Source organism: Stegostoma tigrinum, chromosome 1, assembly GCF_030684315.1.
Source record: "Stegostoma tigrinum isolate sSteTig4 chromosome 1, sSteTig4.hap1, whole genome shotgun sequence".
In the NCBI taxonomy this organism is placed as follows: domain Eukaryota; kingdom Metazoa; phylum Chordata; class Chondrichthyes; order Orectolobiformes; family Stegostomatidae; genus Stegostoma; species Stegostoma tigrinum.
This window is the reverse complement of record NC_081354.1, coordinates 117,485,182-117,511,244: the sequence shown is the minus strand read 5'-3', so window position 1 is coordinate 117,511,244 and position 26,063 is coordinate 117,485,182. Positions and strand designations below refer to the sequence as shown.

The 26,063-nt window shown below is 41.8% G+C and overlaps 1 protein-coding gene across 1 annotated transcript; it reads left to right on the top strand.

The window, feature by feature from the left end:
- The first annotated feature begins 688 nt into the window (after positions 1-688).
- Positions 689-25,146, top strand: LOC125460045 (coagulation factor XI-like). The gene is made up of 16 exons (XM_059648079.1): positions 689-813; positions 1,463-1,560; positions 7,608-7,767; positions 8,820-8,926; positions 11,501-11,660; positions 11,938-12,035; positions 12,581-12,740; positions 13,793-13,899; positions 17,105-17,264; positions 17,542-17,639; positions 18,185-18,344; positions 19,397-19,503; positions 22,709-22,868; positions 23,146-23,243; positions 23,789-23,948; positions 25,001-25,146. The coding sequence occupies exons 2-16, from the start codon at positions 1,491-1,493 to the stop codon at positions 25,113-25,115; spliced, it is 1,920 nt and encodes a 639-aa protein (XP_059504062.1). The 5' UTR covers positions 689-813; positions 1,463-1,490; the 3' UTR covers positions 25,116-25,146.
- Positions 25,147-26,063: the final 917 nt, after the last annotated feature.

The following is a 26,063-nucleotide window of genomic DNA, read 5'->3' as shown; positions in this document are numbered from 1 at the left end:
CGGACTCAATATTGAGTTCAATAATTTTAGGGCCTAAACTCGCCCATGTCCCAGCCCCCCACCCCACACACCAGGCCTTGTTACCACATAGCCTGCCATTACACACCCCCTGTTATTACTAACAGTCCCCATTAACAACTACTTGCCCTCCCAGCCTGATCGTTAGTAACTCCCTTGTCTGTCCAACTGTCTTTCTCTCTCTTTGGTCTCTATCCTATTGTTTACTCCCTAGCCCACCCACTTCCCTATTTTCTGCATATAACCTGATGTTTTCCCAGCCACCATCAGTTCTGAGGAAGGGTCACCAGACCCGAAATGTTAACTCTGTTTTCTCCTCCACAGATGCTGCCAGACCTGCTGAGCTTTGTTTTTGTTCCTGATTGACAGCTTCCGCAATTCTTTCGGTTTTTATCAAAGGTTATCTGTTCATGTTCTCGCTTGATATCTAAAAAATGCATTTCCAAGCGACATCTCTGGATGTGGCAGCCAGCTTGAATATTATGCCAAGCAGATACAAAATAATTCAGATTTAATCAACCTCCATCTAAAAGCTTTACATTGCTAAGCAACTATGTAGTGGAATTAATTTCAAGCGTTCAGGGCTTTTCTAAATGTCAATATTTCATAAGAAGTGGTGGTTAAAGATTAGTACTGTTGCATGCATCGTACTGGCTAGTCAAATATTAACATTTTGCACAATGATTCTGTTTGCCAACTTACAAAATAAAATCACTCTATAAATGTATTCTGAAAATATTGCCAGAGAAACTTTCCACTGACATCTGAAAGAGAACTCGCATGAGCCAAACTCAGGTAATTATGTTTTAGATAGTAAAACTTTTGTACAGTTAATACACAATTCTTGATGCATTAATTGCAAAATTTTCCCAAATGCTTATTAGGGAAGACTGTAAACTATTTTAACATATAGCCTGACTAAAAAGCTTGTCCAGTGTCAAGTCCTCTACATATTCAGCTCAGATATCTGTGTAACAGAAACAGAATTGACTATGTTAACACAAAGGATTGCAGAATTGAATGTTTAATTGAGTTAAACTGATAAACACTTGCACTGTGGTTTCTATGGTATTTTATGTTGGTTCAAAAATTGATATGTACATCCTCTTTTCCTTTGGAAGTTTATCTTGTACTGATTCACTATTAAGATTGTACATTGCATATACACTTTTGTGATTCCCTGTATGTTCCATACTGTTTTCATTTGCCCTGTATTATATCAACTAATAATACATTGGAACATGTTTCATTTAAGCTAATTTTCACATGTTGCTTAGCAAGGACTGGATATCGAAGTGCAAATTTGTTGACTGTTTCTTACCACAATGATATTGTGATATACCTAGATCATATTAAGTAATAAATCATAAAATATTGCATTGTATTCCATACAAACTCTGTAATTAACTAAAAATGTATTTATTTTCATTGTAATTGAACAAAGGGATTAATCAGCATCGAACAACTAAAGGATGAAGACAGCTTTGTATGTTATTTATTTTGTGCTGCACATACCTGAATCTTTTTCACAAAATATTGCAGGTAAAGCATTTTATTCTCTTTTTGCCTTGTACACAAAGATTGAATATATATAACAAATGAGTTGTTTTAATTAAATATTGATCATTCTGGACAGTGGAAAGATTATCCATGAAATTTCATGATGACCAAACTTTGGGAGGTGAATATCTCACTGCACTATATAGTGATCATAATTATATAAACTACATGAAGAATAAGTAACATAGAAACAGACCGTTTCAGGGAACCAATCTATATTTATTTTTTTCCTGTGTCTCAACTCCCCAGTGTTTCTCCTTGTTCCATATCTACTTATTACCATTCACTTCAACCAGTTATCTAACTTCAATCTGCTTCAGTCATGAACTCTGATGGTTCATCAAAATCTTCTTAATTAAAGAAAAAATCTTGTTTCAGTTCTCTGTCTTGAATTTCTTACATTTAACTTTAACTACCGAATGCCAAACTTTGGTCGAGAAATTTCCTGTTATGGGAGTAGAGTAATCCTTTTGGAGAGCCTGTGCACTGAGCTAAACTTCTTCATTAATGCTTGGCTAAAAGTACAGATTCCTATAAAAGGCTTTACTTAGTTGAAACAGCTGGAGACGACGGAATAACTCAATTAATTTGAGATAGTAAGAACTGCCGATGCTGGAGTCTGTGATAACACAGTGTGGAGCTGGAGGAACACAGCAGGCCAGGCAGCATCAGAGGAACACGAAAGCTGATGTTTCGGGTTGGGACCCTTCTTCAGAAATGGGAGAGGGGATGGGGACTCTGAAATAAATTAAGAGTAGGGGGGCGAAAGATGGAGAGAAGATGAACAGATCAAGGAAGTGGGGCTGAAGTTAGTAAAGGTGAGTGTAAGTAGGCAGTGGTGGGGATTGGTCAGTGAAGTGGGAGGAGCTGTTCCCCCAGTTTCCGGGTGACGTCATTGTGACACTGAAAGAGGCCCAGGATGGGCAAGTCAGTTAATCAGTGATGAACAACAGTTCATCAACTTTACTAACACCTTCCACCCTAACTTCAAGTTCACCTGGACCATCTCTGATACTTCTCTCTCATTTCTGGACCCAATCTGTTTTCATCTCTGGTGGCCTCCTCGAAACTGATATTTATTTCAAGCCCACCAACTCCCACAGCTACAGGGACAACACCTCCTCTCACCCACTTTCCTGCAAGAATGCGATCCCCTACTCACAATTCCTCTGCCTCCACTGCATCTGCTCCCAAGATGAGGTGTTCCACTCCCAAACTTCCCAGAGGTCTTCGTATTTCAAGGATCACAACCTCTTCCCGTCAGTGGTCGAAAACGCCCTTGATCGGATCTTTTGCGTTTCCTGCACCTCAGCCCTTAGACCCATTCCCCGCAATGTAAACAAAGACAGAATTCCCCTTGTCCTCATGTATCACCCCGTTAACCTCCGGATTCAACGCATCATTCTCCACCACTTCCACCACCTGTAATCTGACCCCACTATGAACGATATATTTCCCTCTCCACCCTTATCTTCCTTCTGGAGGGACCGCTCTCTCTGATACTACCTTGTCTGCACCACAATCCCCAGTAGCCAGACCACCTCTAGCATCTTTCCCTGCAATCGCAGAAGTGTTACACATGCCTCTTCACGTCCTCCCTCATTCCCATCCCAGGCCCCAAAAAAACCTTCCACATAAATCAATGCTCACATGCACATCCACTGATGTGGTCTGTTGAATCCATGGTTCCTGACATGGGCTCCTCTACATTGGGGAGACCAGGCGGAGGTCAGAGACAACTTTGTAGAACACCTGTGCTTGCTTTGTGACCAGCAACAACACCTCCCAGTCGCAGACAACTTCAACTCCCCCTCCCACTCCCTGAATAACGTGTCCATCTGGGCCTCCTCCAGTGGCACGATGACACCTCCTGGAAACTGGAGGAACAGCACCTCATATTCCACCTTGGAAGCCTACAACCCAATTGTCTCAATGTGGACTTTACAAGCTTCAAAATCGACCCATCCCGGCCTCATCCCAAGACCAGCCCCCCTTTCATCCCCGCCTCATTGACCTGTCTGTCTTCTCCCTCACATATCCGCTCCTCCCTCCTCACTGACCAATCCCCACCACCATCTAGTTACACTCACCTTTACCAGCTTCATCCTCACCTCCTTGAACCTGTCCATCTTCTCTCCCACCTATCCGTCCCCCACTCTCAATTTATTCCAGAGCCGTCTTCCCCTACCCCATTTCTGAAGAAGGGTCCCGACCCAAAACGTCAGCTTTCCTGCTCCTTTGAGGCTGTCTGGCCTACTGTGTTCCTCCAGCTCCACACTGTGTTATCTCAATTATTTTGAGTTAATTAAAGGAGCTTGGTGGATATTACTTTTACTCTTTCAAGAACAGCTTCTTTCTCATTGTTATCAGACTTTTTAATGGAGTGTTAACGTTGATCTGTCTCTGCACCTTCTTGGCAGCTGTAACACTGTACCCTTTACGAATCACTGTGCCATTGAAGAATAACCTCCTTACTTTTGTATTCACTGCTCTTTACAATAGACAACAACATTCTATTAGGTTTCCTAATTATTTGTTGTACATGCAGATGAACTTTTTGCAACTCAGTTTCTAAGACACCCATGCCCCTCTTTATCTCAGTGCACTGCAATTTCTCATCATTTATATTGTATGCTTCTCGACTATTCTTCTGCCAAAGTTGACATTTTGACATTTCTCAGATGAAACTCCACTTGCCAAATCCCAACTGCTCAGTTAATCTATCTTCTCTCCCTTAATACCCTCCTTATGTTCCCTTCATAACTTTATCTGTGTTTGTGTATCAGCAAATGTAGTTACTATAATCAATTCATTCATGCAAATCATTCATACAAATTGTAAAATAACTGAAGCCCCAGCATTGAACCATGTGGCACACCTTTCATTCCATTTTTTTTCAATCAGAAAATGATGCGATTGTGCCTATATGCTGGTTCTTGTCACCTCACCCATCTTCTTTCTATGCCCATAAGATCATAAGGCACAGGAATACAGGTATGCTATGCAACCCATTGAATCTGCTCTGCATTGAATATGTCATGAGGAATCTGATATTCCTCACCTCCACATTTCTTCCTTTTCTCTATAACCTTGACTCCCTTGCTGATTAATATCTGCCTATCCAGAGATTCACAAGTTTCTGAGAGAAGAAATTCTTCCTCATTTCCATTTTAAAAGGACAACCCCTTACTCTGAGATTATGTCCTCTGGTGCTAGACTCGAGGGGAAGCAACATTTCCACATCTAACATATCAAGTCCCCTAAGAGTCTTATCAGCTTAAAGAAGGTTGCATCTTGCTCTTCTAAGGTCCAATGAACACAAAACCAACAGACTCAGCTTTTCCTCATATTAAAACCCATTCATACACAGAATCAGTTGAATGAACTTGCGTTGGATTACCTGCAATGTAAGTATCCTTTACCACATATAAGGGGCCCAAAACTGTTTGCAGCATTCCAGTTGTGTCATACTAGTTTCTTGAATTTTTAACAAAGCTTTCCTACCATAAAACTCTATTCCCTTTGAAATAATGGCCAACATTCTATTTGCCTTCCCTATTACCCTTGTGAACTTGGATGCTAGATTTTTGTGATTCATTGATGAGAATTTGTGGGGAGGTGATAGTGTAGTGGTATTATCGCTGGGATGTTAATCCAAAGACCCAGATAATGTTCTGGGGACCTGGGTTTGAATCCCACCATGGCAGATGGTAGAATTTGAATTCAATAATTGTCTAGAATTAAGAATCTAATGATGACCATGAACTGAATGTCAGGAAAAACCCATCTGGTTCTCTAATGTCTTTTAGGGGAGGAAACTGCCATCCTTATCTGGTCTGGCCTACATGTAACTCCAATCCCATAGCAATGTGGTTGACTCTTAACTGCCCTCTGGGCAATTAGGGATGGGCAATAAATGCTGTCTAGCCAGCAGCGCCCCCATCCTGTGAATGAATTAAAAAAACTCCCAAGTCCCTCGATTTCATAGCTTTCTGTATTTGAATAATATTCTTCTTTTCATCTTGCAAAAGTATGTAACCTTATAGTTTCACACTATTTTTCCATCTACCATTTTTTTTCACTAATTGGTTAACCTATCTATACATCTCGGTGAAATCTTTGTGGCATCATAATCATTTGACTTCCCATTTATTTTTATGTCATGTACAAGTTTGGCCATACTATACTCACTTTCCTTATTCCTGTTATGAATATACATTGTAAATAATTGTGGCCCCAGCATTGACCACTGTTGCACCACAGTAGTTACATCCAAGAAATATTCCGCTTATCCCAACTCACCATCTTCTATTAATTAGCCAATCTTCTGTCCATGCTAATGTACTTCTATCAACACCATGGGCTCTTATGAAATAGCCGAATGTGTGGTACCTCATTCAACACCGTCTGAAAATCCAACTATATGAAATCTATTGCTTTCCCTTTGTCTATCCTGCTTGTTACACTATCTGTATCAGAGCTGTGAGATGCATTCAGGTAGGAAATATGAAGTGTACAGGGCCAACATGTTCCAAAAAAGTTAAAAGGTGGTACCAACAAATCTAGCAAATCCTGGGTATCATGGATGTGCGGGATTGGAAAAAGAGAAAATGGGAAGCTTGAGGCAAATACTGAGGCCTCAATATAGCAGAAACACTAGGGAAGAACAGAATGTGTAAGGGGAAATTTTAAAAGGAAATTAGGAGAATGAACAGGAGGTACGAATGAACAATCGCAGGTAAAGGAAAGAGGAATTCCTAAGTCATATTACTAGGAAACTAAGGATGAAAGAATAACGAGGGAAAAAGTAGAGTCCATTAAGGACCACAGTGGAAATTTGCATGTGGAGCCACATGATAAAGGTTAGGTTCTAAATGACAGTATTCATTAGTGAGAGGGATGATGTGAGTATAGAAATCAAGTTGAAGGACTGTGGTGCAATTGAAGAAAATAGTATAGATTCAGAGGAGGTTCTGAGTGTCTGGCAGGCTTGAAAGTAGATAAAAAAGAACAGGTCCAGATTAAATACATCTCAGGATGTTGAACGAGTCAAGAGAGGAAGTAATAGGAGAGCTGCCAATAATTTCCAATTCTTCTTTGGCCACTGGAGAGGTGCCAGAGGAATGGAGGCAAGGTACTATGGTTCTGTTATTCAAGAAGGAAGTATGGGATAAATCAGGAAAATATAAGCCAACCAATCTAACCTCAGTAGTGGATAATCTATGGGAAGCAATTCTGAGAGATAGACTTAACCTGCACTTGGAAAGTCAGAGATTAATCAAGTGGAATTAGAATGCACTGTTTATAAATAAAAGGGATCAGCCATTAAAGATAGAATTCAGAAGTTATTTATGACAGAAGGTTGGGAGACCTTGGAACTCAATTCCTAAAAAGGGAATAAAAACAAAGTCCTTTGACATTTTAAAGGCAACAGTAGATAAATTCTTGATCAGTAACAGATTGAAAGGTTATTGGCCCTCGAGAAATGTGTGGATTGTTCAAATCAGCCATGATTTTATTGAATGGTGAAGGAGGATTGAAAAACAAAAGATCCTAGTCCTGCTCCTGTTCCTAAATTCAATGTTTATTTGTTAATCATTAGAAAAGGGAAAATAGGGAAGGTAATTAAAATCTTCCCATTTGATTACCACAGCATATGCATCGGTTATGCATACGATAAACCATGGTTTATTTCCTGCAAAGATGTAGGGTGGGAGTTAATGATGATGATTCCAGGGCCAGAAAGGTAAATTACCAAGGGAAAGAGAGATGACGTAATTCACAAAAGAAGAAAAGATATTAGGAAAAAAAAATGAAGTAGGATGTTCTGACCAGGACGATACGGCGTGGCAACGTGATGGAAACACATCAAAGATTAACTCACAAAAGTGAACTGGGTCAATACATGTTAAGGAAGGAAATTGCAGTGCACTGGAGTATGAAATGGATGAAGGTCTGCTGAAAAACTTTCACAATTTCATACACATTTCTGAAAAACAGTTAATTAACATATAACAATTTTATTACAGAATGTGTACATGACTTGCTATCTGACGTAGATTTTCCTGGAAATGACATTGAATCGGTCCTTGCACCAGACGTCCACTACTGTCAAAAAGTGTGCACTGAGAACAGCAGGTGTCAGTTTTTCACTTTTTTAACAAGTGGTTGGAACACTGACAATCAAAGGTAAATGTGTCAACATTGCATTGAGAATTAGAGGCAGAACATGGAATAGTGGTGATGAGGTTAGATTATAGCAATGTTTATCCATACATGGTAGTACTGTGTAGGATTGGAGCAGCTCCTTACAGCAGTCTAGTAAAGTGGAAATTTCATATTTCCTCAGTAATGTTTGTTGTTGCACCCTTTGTGGTCATTCAAACTAATTGTGAATCATTGATTTGGGTCATAAAAGCACATTTATTTTCCATTAGATCCTCACAGATGGTTATTAGTGTCAGAGAAATAGTCGCACGCGTTGGTAGTCATCCCATCAAGACAGATTCACCGTTCTTCCTGTTTGTGATCTCTGTTTGAGTTCAACAGAGATTTTATTGCAACACTGTAATGTCCTCAGATCTTTAATGTCTAGAGATTTTCATTTTAAGTATATTTAATTGTTGAACCTGAAAAGATGTGTGCGTGATGAAATTCCAAAAGGATGTATTTGGGTGCGATGCTGTCAGGATAAGTGATGACATGTTGGGCCAAAGGGCATGTTTGCACATTCTACGGGCTCATGTCCTCCTCAACCGGTTAACGAGAAAGAATGTGAAGAGGAGCTAGTTGATATAGGCACAGCCAGAGAGAGATTGAGAAATGCCGAACCTACAAGCGACGTGATATGTTTTCTGGGCCTGTAATGGCATCGTGGTAATATCACTGGAGTAGTAATTTGTAAAATCCAGCATCAAGATGTGAGGAGAAGAGTTTGAAACTTAGAATGCGTAGCAATGCAACTTCAATTTGATAATAAATCTGAGGAAGAGCCTGATGTGGCTCACACAGCAGAGTGGAAGTGTCCCTACTCCAGTGACACATCCGACATGATCCAAAGGAATGTCAGAACATTCCCTGAGCGGGTTGATCAGAAAGCGTCTGCAGAAAAGGTGTTCGATCTTATCCTTGCACCAATCCAATCTCAGTTTTCCCAAAACAGCAGCATTGAATTATCTGTCCATTATGAATAAGACATTTCATTACAGCATCACTCACTTTCCTATCTCACCATCTTTCAGGTTTTATTGTTATTTGAAGAGGACGACAACAGGGCAGCCAAGTGTGAAATCTAATTTACAAAACGTTGTCTCAGGATATTCTCTGAGAGATTGCGGGACACAATCCTGTAAGTAACAAAGATAACACGTTGACTGCGAGAGTATTTTAGCCGACTCTCCTCGTCCCTAGAAGTGAATTGGAATGGGCAGAACAGGAAATAATCAGGCAGGTTGTCAGTCGAGAGATACAGCCACCTCTGCGATTACGTTCTGGGCTGAAATCTCTGGGCTGAGTGACTGTCGTAATCTGTCACAAAATGAGCTCGTTATCTGTTCATTAACTACGAGTTCAGGGCCTCAGGCCTCACTGCCTGAATGAGCTTCCTTCTCTGTCGGTGTGAGTAATGACAGCGACTGCAATTGGAAAATGGGGCGGTATGCGAGACATTTTGCAGGGTTCCTCCATTCGCCCCCATCGATGGCACAGCTTTAAGCTTGTGGACTGACTGCTTGAATGTGACTCCAACTTCTAGATCGTCCCCGAATCCAACACTGACCTTCTGTTGGTGACTATCTTCACGGTGTGTGTTCAGACAGCAGCCTGGGATTTGAAAACGTCACAGTTGGGAGCCTCATGTGGGACATGATGTCTCAGCCACTGGACTTGATTAGTCTAGAACCTGACAGTGCAGCCCCCTGATTCCCCATGTGCAGTTGACGTGGCAGGTTTCCCATTGATGGGCACATGAGGAGTTTGCTATTGATAGCATTGATGCCCCCTAAATCTTTTCTCTTGATATTAATTGAACAGCAGTGCCATTTCCTTGCAATTTGTTTTATATTTCACTGATATAAGTTTGCTCTGATTTTTGTTTTCAAGAAATAACAAAGTTGTTTTTCACATTGGATCTTGCATCTTTGCAGTGCATTGAGGGAGGACAGAAAGCAGGAATCCGTGCAGAGCTGGCTGCATTAGATAAGCATGTTGTGACCTCAAAATATATGAAACAGCTGTATGCACGAGTCCAGGGAATCTGATACAATCACTAGCACGTCATTCCTCAATTGTAAAGACAGAGGTTTGATGACAAGTCTGAAAATGCGTAACATGCAATGAGAGGGAGGAGGGAAGTGGATTGGAAACGATTCAGAGAAGGTTTACTTAATAAATACATGGACTGGGTGGGTTGTCTTGTTGTTAATGTTGGACCGGTCAGGCTTGCGTCCGATGGAGTTGAGAAGAATATAAGGTGATTTTGTGTCGGTGTGTGAAGAAGAGAAGATCTATGGGAGCCAGAAACAAATAGCATTCTGAGAAGGCGAAGTGTGAAGCTGGATGAACAGAGCAGGCCAAATAGCATCTCAGGAGCCCAAAAGCTGACGTTTCGAGCTCTCTGATGAAGGGTCTTGGCCCGAAACGTCAGCTTTTGTGCTCCTGAGATGCTGTTGGGCCTGCTGTGTTCATCCAGCTCCACACTTTGTTATCTTGGAATCTCAGGCATCTGCAGTTCCCATTATCTCTGATCAGCAGTCTGAGACGGAGTCATTTCATCCACATCATGCAACTATCGAACTGAACCATTGTCCTTTACAGATATTCTTGTTTGCTTGAATACAGCGTTCAGATCAGTGTCTTACATTAGACATGCTTTTTAGGAAATGGTGAATGAAAAGACAAAGTTGCCTTGCATCTTTAACTGAGCTGAGTGCTCAGGTGAACTCAACCTTGAGATTGGGTTTATGTAAATGTTTGAGCCCCCATGGAGTGTTAAACATATGGACAAGTTGGAGTGTGGAGGGAGAGTATTCAGCCTGTGTCTGTCTGTTTGTTTTGTTTCATTGGGGAATTGCTGGACATGCCACAATGCCTGTTTAATTCTCTTGCTGCACTGGTACCCTCCCGTTCATTTTGATATTGACAAACGTGTTTGGTCTCCACTCTTCACTGTATTTTGTGTCAGATTTTGTCTTGGCATTTGACAAACTGATTGATGTTGTGAAAATGTTGAGGAAAAGAAACTTTGTGAGCCTAACGGTCTCTGAAGATGGTGCTTTCCTGCCGATTCCCCTCCCAGCCCGAACATGAGGTCAAGCCGTACAGACAGGGCGGGAGGAGAGAATAATCCGCAAGTGCAGAGCCGATTTCAGAGCCAGTTGTAAAAGCATCATCCCATCATTTAATGACCACAATCAAAAATAAATGACTAACGTGAGGAATGCAGAAAGCATGCATGAGCATATGGAGTGGTTATATTGGAAGCGAAAACATTGATGCTTTTCCTTGTTTGTTCCTTTTTTTCAGTTTAACCTAAATTGAAGTTTTAGGCACTCGTTGTTGACTATAATAAGGAAACTGGCCCTTAATATATCCGAGTAGTTGGAGCACAGCAGAGAGGGTCTGACTTTTGTTCCATGGCTCATGTGGTCACTTGTTTTCTTACAAGACATGTGCAAGAATTATGATTTTAGATCATCACGTTTTGCTTCTGCCGTGAAATCCCTGTTTATATCGCATGTTAAACTCAGCATTTTGAGAAATGTAGCCCCGGTGCTCTCAGGAAAATGAAGCCAATTCGATTGGGGCAGTGAAGCTATATTAAGAACTTGTGCCCCGCATTCACGTAAGCTTTGTAAAAGATCACCTTATTGCTATTTGTTGCTGATTTGCAGTAATTCATCAATTCTGTTTGGCATCATTTCAGCCTGTTTTGAAACAGTTTATGATGGTTTGGACTTTCCGGGAAATGACATCCATCAGTCTGTGGTGGAGAATGAAGAGAGTTGTCAACGAAAATGTACAGAGGAACCTGACTGCCAGTTTTTCACCTTTATAAAAGAAGAATTTCACAATGAACCACAGCGGTTAGTCAGTTGTTCAAATCTCCTTGTTTCTATGAGGAAACATAAATGCTTGCCTGTACGAGTGCACCTTCTCACCATTCGTTTGAAACAATGTTCCATCCATTCTATTTCATCATTTTTAAGTGATCAATATATACCACTTCTTCACATCTGCAACAAGCAGGCAGAGCATAATTGACCCAGTAAGAGTGACGGGGATAGCAGGCTGAAGTAGAGAAGGTTTAATGCTGGTTGAAAGTTCATTATTTTTATTAAATGTTTCTTTTATTCTACGTAGCTTGATTTGCTACCGCAAGAAAAGTGAAAGAGGGACTCCAGCAAGAATAACAATTCTTCAGAATGTGGTATCTGGATTTTCTTTAAGGAGATGTGAAGGTATGTCCCAATTGAGATTTCTGTTTTGATTCACGAATGGATGTCTGTAGAAAGTAAACCAGGGTTGGCCACAATGTACGGGTCTGCATTGCTGCTGCTTCCATTGGTGAACGCCGGAGGCCAACTAAAGAACTTAGTGGAGGACGATACTGTAGAAATATTGCCCTCACCCCAACGATGGGGAAGCCCAGTACTTCCCTGCAAAGGCTACGGCAGCAGCAGTTGAAGCAATATTCTGCCAGAGGTGCTGAGTGGATGATCCGTGCCAGATGCCCCAGAAGAACCAGCATCAGAGATGCGAGTGTTCAGCCAATTGAGTCACTGTACGTGTTATCAGGAAACATGGAATGACTGGTTACGTCAAATGCCCACGGGGTGTCTCAACATTGTGAAGACATGTGCTCCTGAGAGAGTAAATGCTGGAAACTTCAGGATATTGTTGTGCACTGGGTTATGGAAATGATTGTGGGCCTGATTAAAAACGTTCACGCTTTTGTAACTAATTCTGATCAACCGCTCATGAACACAGAACAATTTCATTACAGGATGTGTACGTGAGCTGCTATCTGACGTAGATTTTCCTGGAAATGACATTGAATCGGTCCTTGCACCAGACGTCCACTACTGTCAAAAAGTGTGCACTGAGGACAGCAGGTGTCAGTTTTTCACTTTTTTAACAAGTGGTTGGAACACTGACAATCAAAGGTAAATGTGTCAACATTTCATTGCGAATTAGAGGCAGAACATGGAATAGTGGTGATGAGGTTAGATTATAGCAATGTTTATCCATACATGGTAGTACTGTGTAGGATTGGAGCAGCTCCTTACAGCAGTCTAGTAAAGTGGAAATTTCATATTTCCTCAGTAATGTTTGTTGTTGCACCCTTTGTGGTCATTCAAACTAAATGTGAATCATTGATTTGGGTCATAAAAGCACATTTATTTTCCATTAGATCCTCACAGATGGTTATTAGTGACAGAGAAATAGTCGCACGCGTTGGTAGTCATCCCATCGAGACAGCTTCACCATTCTTCCTGTTTGTGATCTCTGTTTGAGTTCAACAGAGATTTTATTGCAACACTGTAATGTCCTCAGATCTTTAATGTCTAGAGATTTTCATTTTGAGTATATTTAATTGTTGAACCTGAAAAGATGTGTGCGTGATGAAATTCCAAAAGGATGTATTTGGGTGCGATGCTGTCAGGATAAGTGATGACATGTTGGGCCAAAGGGCATGTTTGCACATTCTACGGGCTCATGTCCTCCTCAACGGGTTAACGAGAAAGTATGTGAAGAGGAGCTAGTTGATATAGACACAGCCAGAGAGAGATTGAGAAATGCCGAACCTACAAGCGACGTGATATGTTTTCTGGGCCTGTAATGGCATCGTGGTAATATCACTGGAGTAGTAATTTGTAAAATCCAGCATCAAGATGTGAGGAGAAGAGTTTGAAACTTAGAATGCGTAGCAATGCAACTTCAATTTGATAATAAATCTGAGGAAGAGCCTGATGTGGCTCACACAGCAGAGTGGAAGTGTCCCCACTCCAGTGACACATCCGACATGATTCAGAGGAATGTCATAACATTCCCTGAGCAGGTTGATCAGAAAGCGTCTGAAGAAGAGGTTTTCAATGTTATCCTTGCACCAATCCAATCTCAGTTTTCCCAAAACAGCAGCATAGAATGATCTGTCCATTATGAATAAGACATTTCATTACGGCATCACTGACTTTCCTTTCTCACCATCTTTCAGGTTTTATTGTTATTTGAAGAGGACGACAACAGGGCAGCCAAGTGTGAAATCTAATTTACAAAACGTTGTCTCAGGATATTCTCTGAGAGATTGCGGGACACAATCCTGTAAGTAACAAAGATAACACGTTGACTGCGAGAGTATTTTAGCCGACTCTCCTCGTCCCTAGAAGTGAATTGGAATGGGCAGAACAGGAAATAATCAGGCAGGTTGTCAGTCGAGAGATACAGCCACCTCTGCGATTACGTTCTGGGCTGAAATCTCTGGGCTGAGTGACTGTCGTAATCTGTCACAAAATGAGCTCGTTATCTGTTCATTAACTACGAGTTCAGGGCCTCAGGCCTCACTGCCTGAATGAGCTTCCTTCTCTGTCGGTGTGAGTAATGACAGCGACTGCAATTGGAAAATGGGGCGGTATGCGAGACATTTTGCAGGGTTCCTCCATTCGCCCCCATCGATGGCACAGCTTTAAGCTTGTGGACTGACTGCTTGAATGTGACTCCAACTTCTAGATCGTCCCCAAATCCATCACTGACCTTCTGTTGGTGACTATCTTCACGGTGTGTGTTCAGACAGCAGCCTGGGATTTGAAAACGTCACAGTTGGGAGCCTCATGTGGGACGTGATGTCTCAGCCACTGGACCTGATTAGTCTAGAACCTGACAGTGCAGCCCCCTGATTCCCCATGTGCAGTTGACGTGGCAGGTTTCCCATTGATGGGCACATGAGGAGTTTGCTATTGACAGCGTTGATGCCCCCTAAATCTTTTCTCTTGATATTAATTGAACGGCAGTGCCATTTCCTTGCAATTTGTTTTATGTTTTACTGATATATGTTTGCTCTGATTTTTGTTTTCAAGAAATAACAAGGTTTTTTTCACATTGGATCTTGCATCTTTGCAGTGCATTGAGGGAGGACGGAAAGCAGGAATCCGTGCAGAGCTGGCTGCATTAGATAAGCATGTTGTGACCTCAACATATATGAAGCAGCTGTATGCACGAGTCCAGGGAATGCAAAGAGTTCAGGAAGAATTCGTCAATGTAAAAGACTAGAAATTATGTTTGTGAGTGATATAGAAGCGGCACAATGGTAAAGATATGGTAGCGTGAAGGAGAAAAACAGAACTGTTTGGAGCTTGTTGAAAGGGGATGGAGATGACGACGGGAGCCTTGCACCTACATATTGACTGTAAAAGTGACATGGACAGAGGATAGCTTCTGGGGTGGACTGGAGTCAGTGGATAGTGGATCTATTATTGTCCGATGAGTTCAGGTTCATTAATGATCTCGAATTGAAAGTAGCAAAGATAGAGTCTAGTTTGCAAAAATTGTTTGAACATTAAAATCGTTCAAAGGGAGAGAGAGAGAGAAGAAAACTGAAATTGACACATCGTTGCAGCATCTGTGGAGAGAAATCAGAATTCACTTTTTGGGTGCCGTGAGCATTCTTGAGCTTTTCCAGCAATTTCTGTTATTGTTTCTAACTTCCAGCTTCCACAGTTTGATCGTTGTTGTGTTGTGGGAAAGAGACTTGAGTTCGAGATGAGCTGAGTTCCGTAGTGCAGAAATCAGAGAAGGTGAATATCCATGTGCCACAAGTAGCGAATGAGGCTAAAAGAAAGCAGGCATTTAGCACGAGAGGAATCGGATATAATCACTAGCACGTCATTCCTCAGTTGTAAAGACAGTGGTTAGATGACAAGTGTGAAAATGCGTAACATGTAATGAGAGGGAGGAGGCAAATGGATTGGAAACGGTTCAGAGAAGGTTTACTTAATAAATACATGGACTGGGTGGGTTGTCTCGTTGTTAATGTTGGACCGGTCAGGCTTGCATCCGATGGAGTTGAGAAGAATATAAGGTGATTTTGTGTCGGTGTGTGAAGAAGTGAAGATCTATGGGAGCCTGAAACAAATAGCATTCTGAGAAGGCAAAGTGTGAAGCTGGATGAACAGAGCAGGCCAAATAGCATCTCAGGAGCCCAAAAGCTGACGTTTCGAGCTCTCTGATGAAGGGTATTGGCCCGAAACGTCAGCTTTTGTGCTCCTGAGATGCTGTTTGGCCTGCTGTGTTCATCCAGCTCCACACTTTGTTATCTTGAATTCTCCAGCATCTGCAGTTCCCATTATCTCTGATCAGCAGTCTGAGACGGAGTCATTTCATCCACATCATGCAACTATCGAACTGAACCATTGTCCTTTACAGATATTCTTGTTTGCTTGAATACAGCGTTCAGATCAGTGTCTTACATTAGACATGCTTTTTAGGAAATGGTGAATGAAAAGACAAAGTTGCCTTGCATCTTTAACTGAGCTGTGTGCTCAGGTGAACTCAACCTTGAGGTTTGATTTATGTAAATGTTTGAGCCCCCATGGAGTGTTAAACATATGGACAAGTTGGAGTGTGGAGGGAGAGTATTCAGCCTGTGTCTGTCTGTTTGTTTTGTTTCATTGGGGAATTGCTGGACATGCCACAATGCCTGTTTAATTCTCTTGCTGCACTGGTACCCTCCCGTTCATTTTGATATTGACAAACGTGTTTGGTCTCCACTCTTCACTGTATTTTGTGTCAGATTTTGTCTTGGCATTTGACAAACTGATTGATGTTGTGAAAATGTTGAGGAAAAGAAACTTTGTGAGCCTAACGGTCTCTGAAGATGGTGCATTCCTGCCGATTCCCCTCTCAGCCCGAACATGAGGTCAAGCCGTACAGACAGGGCGGGAGGAGAGAATAATCCGCAAGTGCAGAGCCGATTTCAGAGCCAGTTGTAAAAGCATCATCCGATCATTTAATGACCACAATCAAAAATAAATGACTAACGTGAGGAATGCAGAAAGCATGCATGAGCATATGGAGTGGTTATATTGGAAGCGAAAACATTGATGATTTTCCTTGTCTGTTCCTTTTTTTCAGTTTAACCTAAATTGAAGTTTTAGGCACTCGTTGTTGACTATAATGAGGAAACTGGCCCTTAATATATCCGAGTAGTTGGAGCACAGCAGAGAGGGTCTGAGTTTTGTTCCGTGGCTCATTTGGTCACTTGTTTTCTTACAAGACATGTGCAAGAATTATGATTTTAGATCATCACGTTTTGCTTCTGCCGTGAAATCCCTGTTTATATCGCATGTTAAACTCAGCATTTTGAGAAATGTAGCCCCGGTGCTCTCAGGAAAATGAAGCCAATTCGATTGGGGCAGTGAAGCTATATTAAGAACTTGTGCCCCGCATTCACGTAAGCTTTGTAAAAGATCACCTTATTGCTATTTGTTGCTGATTTGCAGTAATTCATCAATTCTGTTTGGCATCATTTCAGCCTGTTTTGAAACAGTTTATGATGGTTTGGACTTTCCGGGAAATGACATCCATCAGTCTGTGGTGGAGAATGAAGAGAGTTGTCAACGAAAATGTACAGAGGAACCTGACTGCCAGTTTTTCACCTTTATAAAAGAAGAATTTCACAATGAACCACAGCGGTTAGTCAGTTGTTCAAATCTCCTTGTTTCTATGAGGAAACATAAATGCTTGCCTGTACGAGTGCACCTTCTCACCATTCGTTTGAAACAATGTTCCATCCATTCTATTTCATCATTTTTAAGTGATCAATATATACCACTTCTTCACATCTGCAACAAGCAGGCAGAGCATAATTGACCCAGTAAGAGTGACGGGGATAGCAGGCTGAAGTAGAGAAGGTTTAATGCTGGTTGAAAGTTCATTATTTTTATTAAATGTTTCTTTTATTCTACGTAGCTTGATTTGCTACCGCAAGAAAAGTGAAAGAGGGACTCCAGCAAGAATAACAATTCTTCAGAATGTGGTATCTGGATTTTCTTTAAGGAGATGTGAAGGTATGTCCCAATTGAGATTTCTGTTTTGATTCACGAATGGATGTCTGTAGAAAGTAAACCAGGGTTGGCCACAATGTACGGGTCTGCATTGCTGCTGCTTCCATTGGTGAACGCCGGAGGCCAACTAAAGAACTTAGTGGAGGACGATACTGTAGAAATATTGCCCTCACCCCAACGATGGGGAAGCCCAGTACTTCCCTGCAAAGGCTACGGCAGCAGCAGTTGAAGCAATATTCTGCCAGAGGTGCTGAGTGGATGATCCGTGCCAGATGCCCCAGAAGAACCAGCATCAGAGATGCGAGTGTTCAGCCAATTGAGTCACTGTACGTGTTATCAGGAAACTTCGAATGACTGGTTACGTCAAATACCCACGGGGTCTCTCAACATTGTGAAGACATGTGCTCCTGAGAGAGTAAATGCTGGAAACTTCAGGATATTGTTGAGCACTGGGTTATGGAAATGATTGTGGGCCTGATTAAAAACGTTCACGCTTTTGTAACTAATTCTGATAAACCGCTCATGAACACAGAACAATTTTATTACAGGATGTGTACGTGAGCTGCTATCTGACGTAGATTTTCCTGGAAATGACATTGAATCGGTCCTTGCACCAGACGTCCACTACTGTCAAAAAGTGTGCACTGAGGACAGCAGGTGTCAGTTTTTCACTTTTTTAACAAGTGGTTGGAACACTGACAATCAAAGGTAAATGTGTCAACATTTCATTGAGAATTAGAGGCAGAACATGGAATAGTGGTGATGAGGTTAGATTATAGCAATGTTTATCCATACATGGTAGTACTGTGTAGGATTGGAGCAGCTCCTTACAGCAGTCTAGTAAAGTGGAAATTTCATATTTCCTCAGTAATGTTTGTTGTTGCACCCTTTGTGGTCATTCAAACTAAATGTGAATCATTGATTTGGGTCATAAAAGCACATTTATTTTCCATTAGATCCTCACAGATGGTTATTAGTGACAGAGAAATAGTCGCACGCGTTGGTAGTCATCCCATCGAGACAGCTTCACCATTCTTCCTGTTTGTGATCTCTGTTTGAGTTCAACAGCGATTTTATTGCAACACTGTAATTTCCTCAGATCTTTAATGTCTAGAGATTTTCATTTTGAGTATATTTAATTGTTGAACCTGAAAAGATGTGTGCGTGATGAAATTCCAAAAGGATGTATTTGGGTGCGATGCTGTCAGGATAAGTGATGACATGTTGGGCCAAAGGGCATGTTTGCACATTCTACGGGCTCATGTCCTCCTCAACGGGTTAACGAGAAAGTATGTGAAGAGGAGCTAGTTGATATAGACACAGCCAGAGAGAGATTGAGAAATGCCGAACCTACAAGCGACGTGATATGTTTTCTGGGCCTGTAATGGCATCGTGGTAATATCACTGGAGTAGTAATTTGTAAAATCCAGCATCAAGATGTGAGGAGAAGAGTTTGAAACTTAGAATGCGTAGCAATGCAACTTCAATTTGATAATAAATCTGAGGAAGAGCCTGATGTGGCTCACACAGCAGAGTGGAAGTGTCCCCACTCCAGTGACACATGCGACATGATTCAGAGGAATGTCATAACATTCCCTGAGCAGGTTGATCAGAAAGCGTCTGAAGAAGAGGTTTTCAATGTTATCCTTGCACCAATCCAATCTCAGTTTTCCCAAAACAGCAGCATAGAATGATCTGTCCATTATGAATAAGACATTTCATTACGGCATCACTGACTTTCCTTTCTCACCATCTTTCAGGTTTTATTGTTATTTGAAGAGGACGACAACAGGGCAGCCAAGTGTGAAATCTAATTTACAAAACGTTGTCTCAGGATATTCTCTGAGAGATTGCGGGACACAATCCTGTAAGTAACAAAGATAACACGTTGACTGCGAGAGTATTTTAGCCGACTCTCCTCGTCCCTAGAAGTGAATTGGAATGGGCAGAACAGGAAATAATCAGGCAGGTTGTCAGTCGAGAGATACAGCCACCTCTGCGATTACGTTCTGGGCTGAAATCTCTGGGCTGAGTGACTGTCGTAATCTGTCACAAAATGAGCTCGTTATCTGTTCATTAACTACGAGTTCAGGGCCTCAGGCCTCACTGCCTGAATGAGCTTCCTTCTCTGTCGGTGTGAGTAATGACAGCGACTGCAATTGGAAAATGGGGCGGTATGCGAGACATTTTGCAGGGTTCCTCCATTCGCCCCCATCGATGGCACAGCTTTAAGCTTGTGGACTGACTGCTTGAATGTGACTCCAACTTCTAGATCGTCCCCAAATCCATCACTGACCTTCTGTTGGTGACTATCTTCACGGTGTGTGTTCAGACAGCAGCCTGGGATTTGAAAACGTCACAGTTGGGAGCCTCATGTGGGACGTGATGTCTCAGCCACTGGACCTGATTAGTCTAGAACCTGACAGTGCAGCCCCCTGATTCCCCATGTGCAGTTGACGTGGCAGGTTTCCCATTGATGGGCACATGAGGAGTTTGCTATTGACAGCGTTGATGCCCCCTAAATCTTTTCTCTTGATATTAATTGAACGGCAGTGCCATTTCCTTGCAATTTGTTTTATGTTTTACTGATATATGTTTGCTCTGATTTTTGTTTTCAAGAAATAACAAGGTTTTTTTCACATTGGATCTTGCATCTTTGCAGTGCATTGAGGGAGGACGGAAAGCAGGAATCCGTGCAGAGCTGGCTGCATTAGATAAGCATGTTGTGACCTCAACATATATGAAGCAGCTGTATGCACGAGTCCAGGGAATGCAAAGAGTTCAGGAAGAATTCGTCAATGTAAAAGACTAGAAATTATGTTTGTGAGTGATATAGAAGCGGCACAATGGTAAAGATATGGTAGCGTGAAGGAGAAAAACAGAACTGTTTGGAGCTTGTTGAAAGGGGATGGAGATGACGACGGGAGCCTTGCACCTACATATTGACTGTAAAAGTGACATGGACAGAGGATAGCTTCTGGGGTGGACTGGAGTCAGTGGATAGTGGATCTATTATTGTCCAATGAGTTCAGGTTCATTAATGATCTCGAATTGAAAGTAGCAAAGATAGAGTCTAGTTTGCAAAAATTGTTTGAACATTAAAATCGTTCAAAGGGAGAGAGAGAGAGAAGAAAACTGAAATTGACACATCGTTGCAGCATCTGTGGAGAGAAATCAGAATTCACTTTTTGGGTGCCGTGAGCATTCTTGAGCTTTTCCAGCAATTTCTGTTATTGTTTCTAACTTCCAGCTTCCACAGTTTGATCGTTGTTGTGTTGTGGGAAAGAGACTTGAGTTCGAGATGAGCTGAGTTCCGTAGTGCAGAAATCAGAGAAGGTGAATATCCATGTGCCACAAGTAGCGAATGAGGCTAAAAGAAAGCAGGCATTTAGCACGAGAGGAATCGGATATAATCACTAGCACGTCATTCCTCAGTTGTAAAGACAGTGGTTAGATGACAAGTGTGAAAATGCGTAACATGTAATGAGAGGGAGGAGGCAAATGGATTGGAAACGGTTCAGAGAAGGTTTACTTAATAAATACATGGACTGGGTGGGTTGTCTCGTTGTTAATGTTGGACCGGTCAGGCTTGCATCCGATGGAGTTGAGAAGAATATAAGGTGATTTTGTGTCGGTGTGTGAAGAAGTGAAGATCTATGGGAGCCTGAAACAAATAGCATTCTGAGAAGGCAAAGTGTGAAGCTGGATGAACAGAGCAGGCCAAATAGCATCTCAGGAGCCCAAAAGCTGACGTTTCGAGCTCTCTGATGAAGGGTATTGGCCCGAAACGTCAGCTTTTGTGCTCCTGAGATGCTGTTTGGCCTGCTGTGTTCATCCAGCTCCACACTTTGTTATCTTGAATTCTCCAGCATCTGCAGTTCCCATTATCTCTGATCAGCAGTCTGAGACGGAGTCATTTCATCCACATCATGCAAGTATCGAACTGAACCATTGTCCTTTACAGATATTCTTGTTTGCTTGAATACAGCGTTCAGATCAGTGTCTTACATTAGACATGCTTTTTAGGAAATGGTGAATGAAAAGACAAAGTTGCCTTGCATCTTTAACTGAGCTGTGTGCTCAGGTGAACTCAACCTTGAGGTTTGATTTATGTAAATGTTTGAGCCCCCATGGAGTGTTAAACATATGGACAAGTTGGAGTGTGGAGGGAGAGTATTCAGCCTGTGTCTGTCTGTTTGTTTTGTTTCATTGGGGAATTGCTGGACATGCCACAATGCCTGTTTAATTCTCTTGCTGCACTGGTACCCTCCCGTTCATTTTGATATTGACAAACGTGTTTGGTCTCCACTCTTCACTGTATTTTGTGTCAGATTTTGTCTTGGCATTTGACAAACTGATTGATGTTGTGAAAATGTTGAGGAAAAGAAACTTTGTGAGCCTAACGGTCTCTGAAGATGGTGCATTCCTGCCGATTCCCCTCTCAGCCCGAACATGAGGTCAAGCCGTACAGACAGGGCGGGAGGAGAGAATAATCCGCAAGTGCAGAGCCGATTTCAGAGCCAGTTGTAAAAGCATCATCCGATCATTTAATGACCACAATCAAAAATAAATGACTAACGTGAGGAATGCAGAAAGCATGCATGAGCATATGGAGTGGTTATATTGGAAGCGAAAACATTGATGATTTTCCTTGTCTGTTCCTTTTTTTCAGTTTAACCTAAATTGAAGTTTTAGGCACTCGTTGTTGACTATAATGAGGAAACTGGCCCTTAATATATCCGAGTAGTTGGAGCACAGCAGAGAGGGTCTGACTTTTGTTCCGTGGCTCATTTGGTCACTTGTTTTCTTACAAGACATGTGCAAGAATTGTGATTTTAGATCATCACGTTTTGCTTCTGCTGTGAAATCCCTGTTTATATCGCATGTTAAACTCAGCATTTTGAGAAATGTAGCCCTGGTGCTCTCAGGAAAATGAAGCCAATTCGATTGGGGCAGTGAAGCTATATTAAGAACTTGTGCCCCGCATTCACGTAAGCTTTGTAAAAGATCACTTTATTGCTATTTGTTGCTGATTTGCAGTAATTCATCAATTCTGTTTGGCATCATTTCAGCCTGTTTTGAAACAGTTTATGATGGTTTGGACTTTCCGGGAAATGACATCCATCAGTCTGTGGTGGAGAATGAAGAGAGTTGTCAACGAAAATGTACAGAGGAACCTGACTGCCAGTTTTTCACCTTTATAAAAGAAGAATTTCACAATGAACCACAGCGGTTAGTCAGTTGTTCAAATCTCCTTGTTTCTATGAGGAAACATAAATGCTTGCCTGTACGAGTGCACCTTCTCACCATTCGTATGAAACAATGTTCCATCCATTCTATTTCATCATTTTTAAGTGATCAATATATACCACTTCTTCACATCTGCAACAAGCAGGCAGAGCATAATTGACCCAGTAAGAGTGACGGGGATAGCAGGCTGAAGTAGAGAAGGTTTAATGCTGGTTGAAACTTCATTATTTTTATTAAATGTCTCTTTTATTCTACGTAGCTTGATTTGCTACCGCAAGAAAAGTGAAAGAGGGACTCCAGCAAGAATAACAATTCTTCAGAATGTGGTATCTGGATTTTCTTTAAGGAGATGTGAAGGTATGACCCAATTGAGATTCCTGTTTTGATTCACGAATGGATGTCTGTAGAAAGTAAACCAGGGTTGGCCACAATGTACGGGTCTGCATTGCTGCTGCTTCCATTGGTGAACGCCGGAGGCCAACTAAAGAACTTAGTGGAGGACGATACTGTAGAAATATTGCCCTCACCCCAACGATGGGGAAGCCCAGTACTTCCCTGCAAAGGCTACGGCAGCAGCAGTTGAAGCAATATTCTGCCAGAGGTGCTGAGTGGATGATCCGTGCCAGATGCCCCAGAAGAACCAGCATCAGAGATGCGAGTGTTCAGCCAGTTGAGTCACTGTACGTGTTATCAGGAAACTTGGAATGACTGGTTACGTCAAATGTCCACGGGGTCTCTCAAAATTGTGAAGACATGTGCTCCTGAGAGAGTAAATGCTGGAAACTTCAGGATATTGTTGAGCACTGGGTTATGGAAATGATTGTGGGCCTGATTAAAAACGTTCACGCTTTTGTAACTAATTCTGATAAACCGCTCATGAACACAGAACAATTTTATTACAGGATGTGTACGTGAGCTGCTATCTGACGTAGATTTTCCTGGAAATGACATTGAATCGGTCCTTGCACCAGACGTCCACTACTGTCAAAAAGTGTGCACTGAGGACAGCAGGTGTCAGTTTTTCACTTTTTTAACAAGTGGTTGGAACACTGACAATCAAAGGTAAATGTGTCAACATTTCATTGCGAATTAGAGGCAGAACATGGAATAGTGGTGATGAGGTTAGATTATAGCAATGTTTATCCATACATGGTAGTACTGTGTAGGATTGGAGCAGCTCCTTACAGCAGTCTAGTAAAGTGGAAATTTCATATTTCCTCAGTAATGTTTGTTGTTGCACCCTTTGTGGTCATTCAAACTAATTGTGAATCATTGATTTGGGTCATTAAAGCACATTTATTTTCCATTAGATCCTCACAGATGGTTATTAGTGACAGAGAAATAGTCGCACGCGTTGGTAGTCATCCCATCGAGACAGCTTCACCATTCTTCCTGTTTGTGATCTCTGTTTGAGTTCAACAGAGATTTTATTGCAACACTGTAATGTCCTCAGATCTTTAATGTCTAGAGATTTTCATTTTGAGTATATTTAATTGTTGAACCTGAAAAGATGTGTGCGTGATGAAATTCCAAAAGGATGTATTTGGGTGCGATGCTGTCAGGATAAGTGATGACATGTTGGGCCAAAGGGCATGTTTGCACATTCTACGGGCTCATGTCCTCCTCAAAAGGTTAACAAGAAAGTATGTGAAGAGGAGCTAGTTGATATCGACACAGCCAGAGAGAGATTGAGAAATGCCGAACCTACAAGCGACGTGATATGTTTTCTGGGCCTGTAATGGCATCGTGGTAATATCACTGGAGTAGTAATTTGTAAAATCCAGCATCAAGATGTGAGGAGAAGAGTTTGAAACTTAGAATGCGTAGCAATGCAACTTCAATTTGATAATAAATCTGAGGAAGAGCCTGATGTGGCTCACACAGCAGAGTGGAAGTGTCCCCACTCCAGTGACACATCCGACATGATTCAGAGGAATGTCATAACATTCCCTGAGCAGGTTGATCAGAAAGCGTCTGAAGAAGAGGTTTTCAATGTTATCCTTGCACCAATCCAATCTCAGTTTTCCCAAAACAGCAGCATAGAATGATCTGTCCATTATGAATAAGACATTTCATTACGGCATCACTGACTTTCCTTTCTCACCATCTTTCAGGTTTTATTGTTATTTGAAGAGGACGACAACAGGGCAGCCAAGTGTGAAATCTAATTTACAAAACGTTGTCTCAGGATATTCTCTGAGAGATTGCGGGACACAATCCTGTAAGTAACAAAGATAACACGTTGACTGCGAGAGTATTTTAGCCGACTCTCCTCGTCCCTAGAAGTGAATTGGAATGGGCAGAACAGGAAATAATCAGGCAGGTTGTCAGTCGAGAGATACAGCCACCTCTGCGATTACGTTCTGGGCTGAAATCTCTGGGCTGAGTGACTGTCGTAATCTGTCACAAAATGAGCTCGTTATCTGTTCATTAACTACGAGTTCAGGGCCTCAGGCCTCACTGCCTGAATGAGCTTCCTTCTCTGTCGGTGTGAGTAATGACAGCGACTGCAATTGGAAAATGGGGCGGTATGCGAGACATTTTGCAGGGTTCCTCCATTCGCCCCCATCGATGGCACAGCTTTAAGCTTGTGGACTGACTGCTTGAATGTGACTCCAACTTCTAGATCGTCCCCAAATCCATCACTGACCTTCTGTTGGTGACTATCTTCACGGTGTGTGTTCAGACAGCAGCCTGGGATTTGAAAACGTCACAGTTGGGAGCCTCATGTGGGACGTGATGTCTCAGCCACTGGACCTGATTAGTCTAGAACCTGACAGTGCAGCCCCCTGATTCCCCATGTGCAGTTGACGTGGCAGGTTTCCCATTGATGGGCACATGAGGAGTTTGCTATTGACAGCATTGATGCCCCCTAAATCTTTTCTCTAGATATTAATTGAACGGCAGTGCCATTTCCCTGCAATTTGTTTTATATTTTACTGATATATGTTTGTTCTGATTTTTGTTTTCAAGAAATAACAAGGTTTTTTTCACATTGGATCTTGCATCTTTGCAGTGCATTGAGGGAGGACGGAAAGCAGGAATCCGTGCAGAGCTGGCTGCATTAGATAAGCATGTTGTGACCTCAACATATATGAAGCAGCTGTATGCACGAGTCCAGGGAATGCAAAGAGTTCAGGAAGAATTCGTCAATGTAAAAGACTAGAAATTATGTTT

Coding starts and splice junctions, on each gene's coding strand:
- LOC125460045 (XM_059648079.1), top strand. CDS start 1,491: ATGAAGACAGCTTTGTATGTTATTTATTTTGTGCTGCACATACCTGAA. Junction 8,927..11,500: donor AGATTGCGGGACACAATCCT/GTAAGTAACAAA, acceptor GCATCATTTCAG/CCTGTTTTGAAACAGTTTAT. Junction 17,640..18,184: donor TTCTTTAAGGAGATGTGAAG/GTATGTCCCAAT, acceptor ATTTTATTACAG/GATGTGTACGTGAGCTGCTA.